This window comes from Salmo trutta, chromosome 38 (assembly GCF_901001165.1).
Source record: "Salmo trutta chromosome 38, fSalTru1.1, whole genome shotgun sequence".
Taxonomy (NCBI): domain Eukaryota; kingdom Metazoa; phylum Chordata; class Actinopteri; order Salmoniformes; family Salmonidae; genus Salmo; species Salmo trutta.
In genome coordinates, this window is record NC_042994.1 from 19,684,680 (window position 1) to 19,700,921 (window position 16,242).

The window sequence follows — 16,242 nt, forward strand, 5'->3', positions numbered from 1 at the left end:
GAACACAGGTATAAATACACAGGGGAAGATGGGCGACACCTGGAGGGGGGTGGAGACAATCACAAAGACCGTGAAACAGATCAGGGTGTGACGTTACGCCCCCCCCCCCCAGGGGCACCACCTGGCGTCCTACCTGGGCGCATACCTGGTTGACCGGGGTGCCGGCGGTGGAAGTTGGCGATGAGGGCTAGGTCCAGGATGTCTCTATGCCAACCTTCTCTTCCTGCTCAGGGAAGAGCGGGGGCTGAAAGCCCAGGGAACACTCAAAAGGAGATAGACCCGTGGCAGAGCAGGGAAGGGTGTTGCGGGCATATTCGACCCACACAAGCTGCTGGCTCCAGGTGGTGGGGTTGGCGGAGACCAGGCAGTGCAGGGTAGTTTCGAGGTCCTGGTTGGCTAGCTCCGACTGGCCGTTGGACTGGGGGTGGAACCTGGAGGACAGGCTGGCCAACGACCCAATGAGGGTGCAGAACGCCTTCCAGAACTGGGACGAGAACTGAGGACCCCGGTTGGAGACCATGTCCACGGGCAGTCCATGGATCCGGAAGACGTGTTGCACCATGAGCTGGGCCGTCTCTTTGGCAGAGGGTAGTTTGGGGAGAGGACGATGGGAGAAGGCGGCGCAGGGATGTAGCTTGAGGTCAAGGGCAGAACGCTGGGACAGGACAGCCCCAACTCCGACATCTGAAGAATCAGCCTCCACCACGAACTGATGAGATGGGTCAGGATGAACCAGAATGGGAGCTGTGGTGAAGCGATGTTTGAGGTCCCGGAACGCCCGGTCAGCAGCTGGAGACCACGTGAACGGAACCTTGGGCGAGGTGAGTGCTGACAGGGGGGAAGCCAGGGTGCTGTAACCCCGGATAAAGTGGCGATAGAAGTTGGCAAACCCCAGGTAACTTTGCAGCTGCACCCTGGATGTAGGCTGAGGCCAATCCATCACTGCTCTCACCTTCCCAGGATCCATCTGGACACTCCTAGCAGAGATGACGTAACCCAGAAAAGGGATGGTGGAGTGATGGAACTCGCACTTCTCCGCCTTCACAAACAGCTGATTCTCCAGAAGGCATCGAAGGACCTGCCGGACGTGGCGCATGTGTTCTTAAGGGGAGCGGGAGAAGACGAGGATGTCATCAATGTAGATGAAGATGAACCGGTTCAACATGTCGCGGATGACATTCACCAGAGCCTGAAACACAGCAGAGCGTTGGTGAGGCCAAAGGGCATGACCAGATACTCGTAGAGGCCACTGGCTGTGTTGAAGGCGGTCTTCCACTTGTCCCCCTCTCGTATCCGCGCCATGTGGTAGGCATTCCGTAAATCCAGCATGGAAAACACAGTGGCCTCCTGGAGCGGCTCGAAGGCAGAGAAGATGAGTGGGTCCTCAGTAGTCAATGCATGAGCACAGGGTCTTGTCCTTTTTCTCCATGAAGAACCCTGCGCCGGCGAGAGAGGAAGAGGGACGGATAAATCCAGCAGCTAGGGCGTCCCCAATGCAGGTATCCATAGCCTTGATCTCTGGTCCCAACAGAGAGTACAGACATCCCCTGGGCGGTGTGGTGCTAGGGAGAAGGTCAATCCCACAGTCATAGGGTTGGCAGAAGCAACGTGGTCTGCGGCCCGGGCCACACAGCGTTGTACGAGATCTTCAGTTTCTTGGCAATTTCTCGCATGGAATAGCCTTCATTTATCAGAACAAGAATAGACTGACGAGTTTTAGAAGAAATGTCTTTGTTGATGGCCATTTTGAGCCTGTAATCGAACCCACAAATGCTGATGCTCCAGATACTCAACTAGTCTAAAGAAGGCCATTTTTATTGCTTCTTTAATCAGAACAACAGTTTTCAGCTGTGCTAACATAATTGCAAAAGGGTTTTTTAATGATCAATTAGCCTTTTAAAATTATAAACTTGGATTAGCTAACACAACGTGCCATTGGAACACAGGAGTGATGGTTGCTGATTATGGGCCTCTGTACGCCTACGTAGATATTCCATTAAAAATCATCAGTTTCCAGCTACAATAGTCATTTACAACTTTAACAATGTCTACACTGTATTTCTGATCAATTTGATGTTATTTTAATGGTGTAACGATGTGCGCTGAGAGTCGGGAAGCAAGTTAAGGGAGTGAGTGTTTTAATAAATAAGCGCAACATAAAACAAAATAATAAACACGAACAACGCACAGATATAACACAGGAACAGAAACAATAGCGCCTGGGGAAGGAATCAAAGGGAGTGACATGTATAGGGAAGGTAATCAGGGAGGTGATGGAGTCCAGGTGAGTCTGATGACGTGCAGGTGCGCGTAACGATGGTGACAGGTGTGAGCCATAACGAGCAGTCTGGAGACCTAGAGGCCGGAGAGAGAGCACACAAAAATTTGCTTTTCTTTCAAAAACAAGGACATTTCTAAGTGACCCCAAACTTTTGAGCGGTAGTGTATTTCCACCAAGCACAAGTTTGTCACAGCTTTTGAGAATATTTACTTATTAAAAAAAATATATACATTTTACTTTGTCTTCGTCATGTTCTGTTATTTTTTCAAAATCAAGATCTAGTAAGCATACTTGAAGGAAAAGAGAGTTTTATTATTGTTATATTACAAATGGACAACAACGATAGTCCATATCTGGGGCGGCAGGTAGCCTAGTGGTTAGAGCGTTGGACTAGTAACTGCAAGGTTGCATGATTGAATCCCTGAGCTGACAAGGTAAACATCTGTTGTTCTGCCCCTGAACAAGGCAGTTAACCCACTGTTCCTAGGCCATCATTGAAAATAAGAATTTTTTCTTAACTGACTTGCCTATTTAAATAAATATTTGTGCATCATACAGTAGCCTTAATTTACCATGACATTTCTATCTGCATTGCCCACTGAACTGCTCTCCTGTTTTCTCTTGGACTAGAGCAGCGCGTCTCAATTATTTTCTGTTACGCCCCCCCTAGGAAGAAGTAAACATTTTGCACCCCCAACTCGCCGCCGCGACTGTAAATAGTATCATTTGTCTATACAATTGTTATAAGTACACTTCTGCATAACATTGTGTCCTTATTAACATTAAAGAAAATGAAAGAAATATAGATCAACTTACAACAAAGAATAACTTTATTAACATTGTTTTTTAGTCTGTAACAGAAAAGACTTAAAGTGCATCAATTTGCCTGAAATTAAATTTTAAAAATCCATTCTTATTTAAACTGTAAACATTTTTTGACCATTTGATAGTGAAAAATAAAATAAAATATAATCAATAAATAATAATACATTCAAATTGATCAGCAACATTAACTCAGGAGCACAATATATGAAACACTTTGACCTATAAAACAAAAATGAATAAAACAATTTGTGCTGATTTTTTAAAATCAAAATGAGGAAGTCAGGATTAATGGCTACAATGAGCACGTTTTGCAGAGCACAGCTTTTCCAAGCGGGGTTTGAAGCATGATACTGCAACTCTCAGCTCCTGCTCAATGTTTAGTTGGGACCTGTACTTGGTCTTCAGTGCAGCACAAAGATAAGATGTTGCAAAAGAAAGAAGAATGCCCATGGCCCTCTGCCCTAAGAGTGGATACTGCCTCTCTACACTCAGCCAGAATTCACTCAGTGTCTGTGATGTGAACCTCAGTCTCAATGTGGAGTCAGACGTCATATCAATGAACTGGTCCTCCTCTGCAGAGCTGAAACCAGTTGGAGCTGGTGCATTGAAAGGATCTCTCACCCAGTCATATTGGGAACTGTTTTCAGGGAAGTACTTTTTAAAGAATCCCATCAGTGATGAAATATGCTCCTTAATATATGGAATCACTGAGGTGGCATCATAGTCAGTAGTGTCAACAAATTCATGCAGGTTCTCGATATGAATCAGTATTTCCTTCATGAAGTCGCCTGCCCCACATTGCAAGCTTTCGAGTGAAAGGGCTGATCTGGTCTGTGACCTGAGGGAGGTGTTTATCTTTCCCATGAAGCTGTAGATTTAGTTCATTTAGCTTTCCAAATATGTCACTCAGGTAGGCCAGTTTTGCCAGGAAGTTCTCATCACTACATTTTTCTGCGAGGTCATACTTGTGCTCCTGCTCCGAAAACATTCTTATCTGCTCTCTGAGCTCAAAAACTCGGGACATTACTTTTCCTCATGACAGCCACCTTGCTTCACTGTGAAACAGCACAGCTTGATGTTCAGCTCCCATCTCCTCACAGATAGCAGAGAAGACTCTTGTTTTTAGTGGTCTGGTCTTTATAAAATTGACTACACCTACAATGTCAGTCATAACCTCACTTAATTCAGAGGAAAGGTGCCTTGATGCCAGTGCTTCTCTGTGTATAGCACAGTGTGTCCACTCAGCATTAGGTGAGGCCTTCTTGATGAGTGCCGAAGTCCTTTTCTCATCCCTGCCATGGTCTGTGCACCATCACTGCAAACACCAATGCAATTCTCCCACTTTAGCCCATTCTCAGTCAGGAAGCAGTCCAGCATTTTGAATAGCTCTTCAGCTGTGGCTCTGTCTCTGACATATTTACAAAAAAGTAGATCCTCACACAGGGAGTTTGTCATGTCAAAACGTACATAAGCGATAAACAAACAGTCTTTGTTGCTGTCAGTTGCTTCATCAAACTGTAAGGCAAAACGTTTGTCTTTGAGTTTATCTACCAGCTGTTCTTTAAGATTGTTAGCATTGTCATTTATACATCTGGCGACAGTGTCATTGGACAGAGGGATAGTTTTTATTTTTGCAGCACTTGCGTCATCCAGCATGACAGAGACCATGTCTAATGCTGCAGGCAGTATCAGCTCCTCTGCTATGGAGTGGGGTTTTTTGCACTGAGCAATTTGGTACTCCACCTTATATGATGCTAACAGTGCTCGCTGGTTTACTGAAGTAGCATTCACAAAGCGGGAAGATTGTTGGCAATATTCGGCACGTTTTCGCTGAAAAAACTCAAGCGGCTTAATCAAACCACTATTTGAGAAGGACTGGACTAGAGAAACACATCATTTTTGTCCCCATGCCACATTTTAGATATGACAAAGCTGCCATCAAGGCAAAGGGTGACTACTTTGAAGAATCTCAATATAAATATATTTTGATTTGTTTAACACTTTTTTGGTTACTACATGATTCCATATGTGTTATTTCATAGTTTTGAAGTCTTCATTATTATTCTACAATGTAGAAAATAGTATAAATAAAGAAAAACCCTTGAGTGAGTAGGTGTATCCAAACTTTTGAATGGTACCGTATATCTTTAAATCCCCAAAACATGTCACTACAACTATACACATCGTTACTGGGACAGCCAATTTGCTTACCCCAAGTACTTTAAACAATGCATAAACAATACATTTTAGCATTGATAAACAGTTCAATATCAACAAAAACATGTATGATATGTAACTATGTATTTTTAAAGTGTTTTTAATGGTTGCAAAGGGACGCAAATACCACCGCTATTCAAAAACGACCCGGCCAATAACTACACAAAAACTATAAAAGCAACAACTTCAAAGATTTTACTGAGTTACAGTTCATATAAAGAAATCAGTCAATTTAAACAAATTAATTATGACCTAATCTACAGATTTCACATGATTGGGAATACAGATAGTCACAGATACCTTAGAAAAAGGTAGGGGTGTTGATCAGAAAACCAGTTAGTATCTGGTGTGACCACCAGATAGCGCAACACATCTAATTCGCATAGAGTTGATCAGGCTGTTGATTGTGGCCGTGGAATGTTGTCCCACTCCTCTTAAATGGCTGTGCAAAGTTGGTGGATATTGGTGGGAACTGCATTCCAAACATGCTCAATGGGTGACATGTCTGGTGAGTGTGCTGGCCATGGAAGAACTGGGACATTTTCAGATTACAGGAAATGTGTACAGATCCTTGCGACATGGGGCCGTGCATTATCATGATGAAACATGAGGTGATGTCGGCGGATGAATGGCAAGACAATGGTCCTCAGGATCTTGCCATTGATAAAATGCTAATGTGTTTGTTGTCCTTAGCTAATGCTTGACCATACCATAACCCTATTGCCACCAGTTTACATCAGCAAACTGCTCGCCAAACACAACGCCATACATGCTGCCTGCCATCTACCCAGTACAGTTGAAACCGTGATTCTTCCGTGAAGAGCATACTCCTCCAGCGTGCCAGTGGCCATCGAAGGTGAACATTTGCCCACTGACGTCGGTTACGACGCCAAACTGCAGTCAGGTCAACACCCTGGTGAGGACGAGGAGCACACAGATGAGCTTCCCTGAGACGATTTCTGACAGTTTTTGTGCAAACCCACAGTTTCATCAGCTGCCCGGGTGGCTGGTCTCTGATGATCCCGCAGGTGAAGAACCCGGATGTGGAGGTCCTGGCCTGGCGTGGTTAAACATGATCTTCGGTTGTGAGTCCGGTTGGACGAACTGCCAAATTCTCTAAAATGACATTGGAGGCGGCTTATGGTAGAGACATTAACATTAAATTATCTGGCAACAGCTCTGGTGGACAGTCCTGCAGTCAGCATACCAATTGCACGCTCCTTCAAAACTTGTGACATCTGTGGCATTGTGTTGTGTGATAAAACTACATCTGTAAGGTCCCTCAGTCAAGTATTGAATTTTAAGCAGAGATTCAACTACAAAGAATATGGAGCTTTTCGAAAGCCTCAAAGAAGAGCAGTGATTGGTAGATGGGTAACAATAACAAATCAGATATTGAATATATACTGCTCAAAAAAATAAAGGGAACACTTAGACAACACATCCTAGATCTGAATGAAAGAAAGAATCTTATTAAATACTTTTTTCTTTACATAGTTGAATGTGCTGACAACAAAATCACACAAAAATAATCAATGGAAATCCAATTTATCAACCCATGGAGGTCTGGATTTGGAGTCACACTCAAAATTAAAGTGGAAAACCACACTACAGGCTGATCCAACTTTGATGTAATGTCCTTAAAACAAGTCAAAATGAGGCTCAGTAGTGTGTGTGGCCTCCACGTGCCTGTATGACCTCCCTACAACGCCTGGGCATGCTCCTGATGAGGTGGTGGATGGTCTCCTGAGGGATCTCCTCCCAGACCTGGACTAAAGCATCCGCCAACTCCTGGACAGTCTGTGGTGCAACGTAGCGTTGGTGGATGGAGCGAGACATGATGTCCCAGATGTGCTCAATTGGATTCAGGTCTGGGGAACGGGTGGGCCAGTCCATAGCATCAATGCCTTCCTCTTGCAGGAACTGCTGACACACTCCAGCCACATGAGGTCTAGCATTGTCTTGCATTAGGAGGAACCCAGGGCCAACTGCACCAGCATAAATTGGCGAATTTGCCAATCTTGGTGTTCTCTGGCAAATGCCAAACGTCCTGCACGGTGTTGGGCTGTAAGCACAACCCCCACCTGTGGACGTCGGGCCCTCATACCACTCTCATGGAGTCTGTTTCTGACCGTTTGAGCAGACACATGCACATTTGTGGCCTGCTGGAGGTCATTTTGCAGGGCTCTGGCAGTGCTTCTCCTGCTCCTCCTTGCACAAAGGCGGAGGTAGCGGTCCTGCTGCTGGGTTGTTGCCCTCTACGGCCTCCTCCACGTCTCCTGATGTACTGGCCTGTCTCCTGGTAGCGCCTCCATGCTCTGGACACTACGCTGACAGACACAGCAAACCTTCTTGCCACAGCTCGCATTGATGTGCCATCCTGGATGAGCTGCACTACCTGAGCCACTTGTGTGGGTTGTAGACTCCGTCTCATGCTACCGCTAGAGTGAAAGCACCGCCAGCATTCAAAAGTGACCAAAACATCAGCCAGGAAGCATAGGAACTGAGAAGTGGTCTGTGGTCCCCACCTGCAGAACCACTCCTTTATTGGGGGTGTCTTGCTAATTGCCTATAATTTCCACCTGTTGTCTATTCCATTTGCACAACAGCATGTGAAATTTATTGTCAATCAATGTTGCTTCCTAAGTGGACAGTTTGATTTCACAGAAGTGTGATTGGCTTGGAGTTACATTGTGTTGTTTAAGTGTTCCCTTTATTTTTTTGAGCAGTGTATCTTTAAGCATGGTCAAGTTAATAATTATTCTGTGGTTGATGTATTAATGCTCTTGCTGCTGGTGATTCTCTGATCCACTTCTACACAGACGACACCATTTTGTATACATCTGGCCTTTCTTTGGACACTGTGCTAACAAACCTCCAAACGAGCTTCAACGCCATACAGCACTCCTTCCGTGGCCTCCAACTGCTTTTAAATACTAGTAAAACTAAGTGCATGCTCATCAACCGATTGCTGCCCGCACCCTCCCGCCCAACTAGCACCACTACTCTGGACGGTTCTGACCTAGAATATGTGGACAACTACAAATACCTAGGTGTCTGGTTAGATTGTAAACTCTCCTTCCAGGCTCACATTAAGCATCTCCAATCCAACCCACCACTGCGACCTGTATGCTTTTGTTGGCTGGCCCTCGCTACATATTTGACGCCAAACCCACTGGCTCCAGGTCATCTATAAGTATTTGCTAGGTAAAGCCCCGCCTTATCTCAGCTCACTGGTCACCATAGCAACCCCCACCCATAGCACGCGCTCCAGCAGGTATATTTCACTGGTCATCCCCAAAGCCAACACTTCCTTTGGCCGCCTTTCCTTCCAGTTCTCTGCTGCCAATGGCTGTAACGAATTGCAAAAATCACTGAAGCTTGAGTCTTATATCTCCCTCTCTAACTTTAAGCAGCATCTGTCAGAGCAGCTTACCGATCACTGTACCTGTACATAGCCAATCTGTAAATAGCACACCCAACTACCTCATCCCCATATTATTACTTACCCTCTTGCTCTTTTGCACCCCAGTATCTCACTTGTACATCATCATCTGCACATCTAACACTCCAGTGTTAATGCTAAATTGTAATTATTTCGCCTCTATGGCCTATTTATTGCCTACATCCCTACTCTTTTGCATTTGCACACACTGTACATAGATTTTTCTTTTGTGTTATTGACTACGGTTGTCTATGTGTAACTCTGTGTTGTTGTTTTTGTCGCACTGCTTTGCTTTATCTTGGCCAGGTCGCAGTTGTAAATGAGAACTTGTTCTCAACTGACCTACCTGGTTAAATAAAGGTACTTTTTTTGTTTTGTTTTTTGTTTGTCGAAGTATATGGAAATCAGGCTTGTGCCCTTGCCTATTAATGCTTCTCCAAAGCTAATATCAGGTGGAAGCCTATAGACAAAATGTTGTTTTTTCTCCCTCATTCACGTTGTTTTTAGTGTTGTTAACCATGGTAAATGTCATGCAGAGATAGGCACACTTATTGAAGCAGATTGTCTGAGGATTTCATTTTTTTATTTCACCTTTATTTAACTAGGCAAGTCAGTTGAGAAAAAATAATTATTTACAATGACAGCCTACCCCAGCCAAACCCTAACCCGGACGACGCTGGACCAATTGTGCGCCGCCCTATGGGACTCCCAATCACAGCCGGTTGTGATACAGCCTGGAATCAAACCAGGGTCAGTAGTGACGCCTCTAACACTAAGTTGCAGTGCCTTAGACCGCTGCGGCACTAAAGGCACTAAAGTACTACTGCAACAAACAAAAAAACATGTCAAAGTAATATACTTTTTGGCCTAAATGCAAAGCCTTGTGTTTGGGGAAAATACAACACAACACGTCACTGAGTAACTGTCTCCTTATTTTCAAGCATGGTGGTGGCTGCATCATGGTATGGGTATGCTTGACATCGGCAAAGACTGGGGAGTTTTTCAGGATGGATCTAAGCACAGTGTTGTGAAATCTGTGAATGTTTTGTAATGTTTTTAAATTGTATAACTGCCTTAATTTTGCTGGACCCAGGAAGAGTACAGGGATCCATAATAAATACAAATACAAATACAGGCAAAATCCTAAAGGAAAACCTGCTTCAGTCTGCTTTACACCAGACACTGGGAGAGGAATTCACCTTTCAGCAGGGCAATAACCTACAACACAAATCTGCTTGTAAATCTATGGCAAGACTTGAAAATAGCTGTCTATTCATAATCCCCAACACCTTGACAGAGTTTAAAGAATTTTGAAAAAAATAATGGGCAAATATTGCACAATACAGGTGTGTAAAGCACTTCTGATACTTACCCAAGAAGACTCACAGCTGTAATCGCTGCCAAAAGGTGTTTCTAACATGTATTGACTGAGGGGGTGAATACTTTTCTATTCAAGGTATATTAGTGTTTTATGTTTCATTAATCTTTAAAAATATATATAATTTGTCTTCCACTTTGACATTGCATAGTATTTTGTGTAGATCGTTGACAAAAATTACAATTAAATACATTTTAATCCCACTTTGTAACGCAACACATTTTTGAAAGAAGTTCAAGGTGGTGTAGACTTTCTATATGCACTGTCCATCCAATGATGTGTATAAACCCTTGATTTCCGATGCTATGTAATGACCAATAAGAGGCTTTGACGCCACCGGCCGCCATATTGGCAATCCCAAGAAGGTGCTGTCCTCCATAGGAATGAATGGAATTCAGGACAAAATTGCATGTATTTATTTGTTGTAGTGGGGACAGTAATATTAATTCATTCAAAAATATATATTGTAAGGAATATGTTCAATATATGAAAAGAGGATAATTCATACATTTTTTATTCAACCTTTATTTAACTAGGCAAGTCAGTTAAGAACACATTCTTATTTACAATGACGGTCTAGGAACAGTGGGTTAACTGCCTTGTTCAGGGGCAGAACGACAGATTTTTACATTGTCAGCTCAGGAATTCGATCTAGCAACCTTTCGGTTACTGGTCCAATGTTCTAACCACTAGGCTACCTGCCGTAAAAATCCAAATAACTTCACAGATCTTCATTGTAAAGGGTTTAAAAAACACTGTTTCCCATGCTTGTTCAATGAACCATAAACAATTAATGAACATGCACCTGTGGAACAGTCGTTAAGACACTAACAGCTTACAGACGGTAGGCAATTAAGGTCACAATTATGAAAACTTAGGACACTAAAGAGGACTTTCTACTGACTCTGAAAAACACCAAAAGAAAGATGCCCAGGGTTCCTGCTCATCTGTGTGAACGTGCCTTAGGCATGCTGTAAGGAGGCATGAGGACTGCAGATGTGGCCAGGGCAATAAATTACAATGTCCGTACTGTGAGACACCTAAGGCAGCGCTACAGGGGGACAGGACGGACAGCTGATCGTCCTCGCAGTGGCAGACCACGTGTAACAACACCTGCACAGGATCATTACATCCGAACATCGCACCTGCGGGACAGGTACAGGATGGCAACAACAACTGCCCGAGTTACACCAGGAACGCACAGTGCTCAGACTGTCCGCAATAGGCTGAGAGAGGCTGGACTGAGGGCTTGTAGGCCTGTTGTAAGGCAGGTCCTCACCAGACATCACTGGCAACAATGTCGCCTATGGGCACAAACCCACCGTCGCTGGACCAGACAGGACTGGCAAAAAGTGCTCTTCACTGACGAGTCGCGATTTTGTCTCACCAGGTGTGATGGTCAGATTCGCATTTATCATCAAAGGAATGAGCGTTACACCGAGGCCTGTACTCTGGAGCGGGATCGATTTGGAGGTGGAGGGTCCGTCATGGTCTGGGGCGGTGTGTCACAGCATCATCGTATTGAGCTTGTTGTCATTGCAGGCAATCTCAACGCTGTGCGTTACAGCTAAAACATCCTCCTCCCTCATATGGTACCCTTCCTGCAGGCTCATCCTGACATGACCCTCCAGCATGACAATGCCACCAGCCATACTACTCGTTCTGTGTGTGATTTCCTGCAAGATAGGAATGTCAGTGTTCTGCCATGGCCAGCGAAAAGCCCGGATCTCAATCCCATTGAGCACGTCTGGGATCTGTTGGATCGGAGGGTGAGGGCTAGGGCCATTCCCCCCAGAAATGTCCAGGAACTTGCAGGTGCCTTGGTGGAAGAGTGGGGTAACATCTCACAGCAAGAACTGGAAAATCTTGTGCAGTCCATGTCTGTGGAACTTGTCTCAGTTGTTGAATCTTGTTATGTTCATACAAATATTTACACGTTAAGTTTGCTGAAAATAAACGCAGTTGACAGTGAGAGGACATTTATTTTTTTAGCTGAATTTATATATACTTTTTAAAATAATGTTCAGTTCAATTAATATAATTAAAAATTATGCATGAAGGATTCTGTAATCAAATATACTTGTCAAAAACAAATGTAGACATGTCACGTGTGCTCCCTCTCCTCCTCGCCTCTAGGTCTCCAGACTGCTCGTTATGGCGCACACCTGTCACCATCGTTACGCACACCTGCGCATCATCAGACTCACCTGGACTCCATCACCTCCCTGATTACCTTCCCTATACATGTCACTCCCTTTGATTCCTTCCCCAGGCGCTATTGTTGCTGTTCCTGTGTTATATCTGTGCGTTGTTCGTGTTTCTTATTTTGTATTATGTTGTGTTTATTTATTAAAACACTCACTCCCTTAACTTGCTTCCCGACTCTCAGCGCACATCGTTACAAGACAACTAATGTATGTCTCATCAGTGTGAGTAGTTTGTTCACTTGAAAGGAGGCCTAAACTTCCCTATGCACATTGCAATAACACAAATCCAGTTGCTATGACAACTAACAAGTTTTCTATTTGACCAAATCATAATTTAGGCATTGCTAGCAACCTGTGAGAGGCAGCTATAACTCTGAGGTAGATGCGGATGTCTCACTCTTTCAACATCCACTCGAGGGCTCCACCTGGCGAGGCTGTCCAGGTGCGCAGGGTCATGGCTAGAAGGGATGTAACCAGATCGGCACAGATTCCGTAGTGATTTGCATTGCCAAAATCCTGAAGTATTCCTTTAAATCGAACAAGCTGCAGTGTGGCTGTGATGGTGACCCCTGTCGTGCATGTTCATCTGCCCCTTTTCAGGACTGCATGTGAAGGTTGCGCAGTTGCTATTGGACCTTAGTGGAGGACACTTAGAGCTGGCTGCCCTGCTGATCAAGAGGGGCGCCAAACTGGAGGAGGTCATCGATGAGGGATACATTCCACTCATAGAGGCTGCACGAGAGGGCCACGAGGAGATGGAGGCGCTGCTTTTGGCACAAGGTATGGGCTTCTCTCTCCCTCTCTTTCTATCTGGGAATTAGGCCAGTGCTTCTGTTTAGAGATTTTACCTACTGTACCATGTCCAAGCTCAGTGTTGAGGCAAAATACAAAACCCTAGTTCGGAAACAAAATTCTCCAGTGATATGGTTATAGTCAGATACAGTTTTAAGCTCATGATCTTATTGAGTTGATGCAAAAGAGACAAGCTGGCTTTTCCAAAACAAATTGAAATAATTTTTCTGGAGACAACAGTGGGAATAGATTAGTACTCCTTAAAAGTGTGTTCCCAGCAAAACAATCTTGAATCCTCCCTCTGTTGTCTCTGTTTTCTGCAGCTGCCAACATCAACTGCAGGGGCCGACATCGAACTGGGCTGCTCAACGCCTTGAGCTGAATACCTGCTGGCTGGAGGTAAGCAGAACCTCTCCTAACTGGACTGCCTCTCTGTTCGGCTCTCTCAAACCAAACTACCAATCTCTATTTGAGATTCTCTCATCATTAACTTTAAGCGTCAGCTGTCAGAGCAGCTTACCGATCACTGCAGTTGTACACAACCCATCTGTAAATAGCCCATCCAACCACCTACCTACCGCATCCCTATATTTGTTTTTCTGCTCTTTTGCACACCAGTATTTCTACTTGCACAACCTCATCTGCACACATCACTCCAGTGTAAATTGCTAAATTGTAATTACTTCGCCACTATTGGCCTATTTATTGCCTTACCTCCTTACTTCATTTGCACACACTATTGTGTTATTGACTGTATGTTTGTTTATTCCATGTGTAACTCTGTTGTTTTTGTCACACTGCTTTGCTTTATCTTGGCCAGGTCGCAGTTGTAAATGAGAACTTGTTCTCAACTGGCCTACCTGGTTAAATAAAGGTGACATATATATTTTAATCCTCAATTCAGCCATTATCGAAATTCTTCTTGGCTCTCACCAAAACCAACATTTCCTCCAAAGTTTTGCTTTGTTATCCTGATCACACACACAACCTTCTATGTGTAATTATAAACCTGTGCTCTTGTCCTCAAGAGCCAATGTCCATGCCACAACGGCGACAGGATATACGGCTCTGACATACGCCGGTGATAACAGATGTGACTGAGTTGCTGCTGCAGATGGGGGCTGACCTGGTGAGGCCTAGGAAACACAGTTCATGTCAATACAGTGTTTTTGCATGAGCTGTTCACACGTTTGCATAAGTGTGGGTGTGCTTCCCAAATGGCACCATATTCCCTTCATAGTGCACAGATTTTTACCAGGGCACTCAGGGCTCTGGTCAAAAGTAATGCACTTTATAGGGCACGTGTCAAACACAAGGCCTGTGGGCCAAATCCGCCTGTGACACATTTCTATCCGGCCCTTGCAATTATTTGGCTTGTCAATCCATTTTGGCCCTGTTCCATACCGCCCCGCGTTGCGCTGCACTACAAGTCACAGCAAGCACTGCCAACGTGATGCACACCAAACAGCAGTGCATTGCCACACACCCCTCTTCCCAGACCCACACACACTAGAGCCAGCCAGTGCGGTGTATCACATAATCACTAATGGCACTGACCAAATCTTCTACCGGATCGAAAGTTTAAAGTGTTGAAGGCTTAATGTCCATGCCAGGTTTCGCTCTTAAAGGGTGATAAGAGAATTATCTAATAAAGGTAAATGAATCAATAAACCATGATGAATTATTAGTCATACAGCATGGTTAATGAATAATCAATGTAATGATCAATGTAGTGATCGATTGGTCTGATTAGTCCCAGAAAGTCCAGGAACCACTGGAGAGGGAAAGAAATGTGTGTATGTAATTAGTGTAGAGAGCAGGGGACAGATGGTAAAGGGAGTAAAACTTCAAGGGGTTCCTAACCTTGAGGGAAAGGAACAGGCTGAGCTGGATAGTGATAAACAGTGTGGGAAGTCAAAGGGGGATGCAGGTCACCAACAGTTTGTGTGTAAATGCATGTGCATAAGAAAGCAAGAACTATATAATGACTGTTTTGTTATCCTGACCTCAGAACGTTCTCTGAATAAAGCTACAGAAACCTTTTGCAGAAAGCTGAGTCCTTGCCTAATTATTTAACCCATTGTCTTACAAACCTTGGGCATTAGTCAAGGCGTATTGAGTATTGATTATTGATTATTATCATCAAGATATAAGATTCCTTTATCAAGGGTCATTGCTGTAGCCTACAGAAAATGTAATCTTGCTCGTCAACAAATTATAAGATAAAGGATTCACACATGGGTATAAATTACTACTTAAGGACAATAGGACACATAAGCGAGTATAAATGAGTCTACAGTTGAGTCATCTTCTTTATTAAATTACAGCCTGATGCGCTTGCATCTGTGAATAAGTATTCCAGATTTCCATACAGAATAATACGAAATGCTCTGAGACCAGGTTGGTGATCCATCCATGCAATGCAAAAAAATAATAAACATGTTTAAATGTTTCAACAACCTAGCTACATTTTTGTTATTTGGAGTTTTGATTAGGGTCGGAGCATATTATGCACATCTAGCAGCAAAGGCTGGACACATTATTTATCTCTTTTGTTTTAATATGTTAAATTACTATATTCAGCATCCTATGTACATAAGTAGACATTACATTTACATTTAAGTCATTTAGCAGACGCTCTTATCCAGAGCGACTTACAAATTGGTGCATTCACATTACAAAGGGCTAATGGCCAGTTTGGGTCACAGTTGTATGCATGTTGTTTTGTAAAAACAAACATAATAGGCTATGTCTGGCCCGCAAATTTGTTGTGCTTTTTCAATATGGCCCATGCGCTGATTGAGTTTAACACCCCTGTTATAGGGAATAGGGTGTCATTTAGGACGCAACCTGGGTGTTGTTTAGAGGCATGACTGCTTGAATACGCTCATGTGTTTCCATGTGTCCGTTTTTCTTTGTCTTGTCAGAAACTTGAATCGGAGGATGACAGAACCCCTCGAATGAAAGTCGAGAAGGATCAAAGTTTAGTGAGGTCATTTGCAGAGTCCAAATTGTAAGCATTGTGCATCCTACTTTTGTGTCAAATAGTTATAAGGAAATTGTGGTCAGTTAACAAATATTATGTCTTGTTTGATTT

The 16,242-nt window shown here is 43.8% G+C and overlaps 1 protein-coding gene across 1 annotated transcript; it reads left to right on the forward strand.

The window, feature by feature from the left end:
- The first annotated feature begins 12,848 nt into the window (after positions 1-12,848).
- On the forward strand, positions 12,849-13,622 carry LOC115178383 (ankyrin repeat and KH domain-containing protein 1-like). The gene is made up of 2 exons (XM_029739548.1): positions 12,849-13,133; positions 13,469-13,622. Exons 1-2 carry the CDS (start codon positions 12,932-12,934, stop codon positions 13,525-13,527), a joined length of 261 nt encoding a protein of 86 aa, XP_029595408.1. The 5' UTR covers positions 12,849-12,931; the 3' UTR covers positions 13,528-13,622.
- Positions 13,623-16,242: the final 2,620 nt, after the last annotated feature.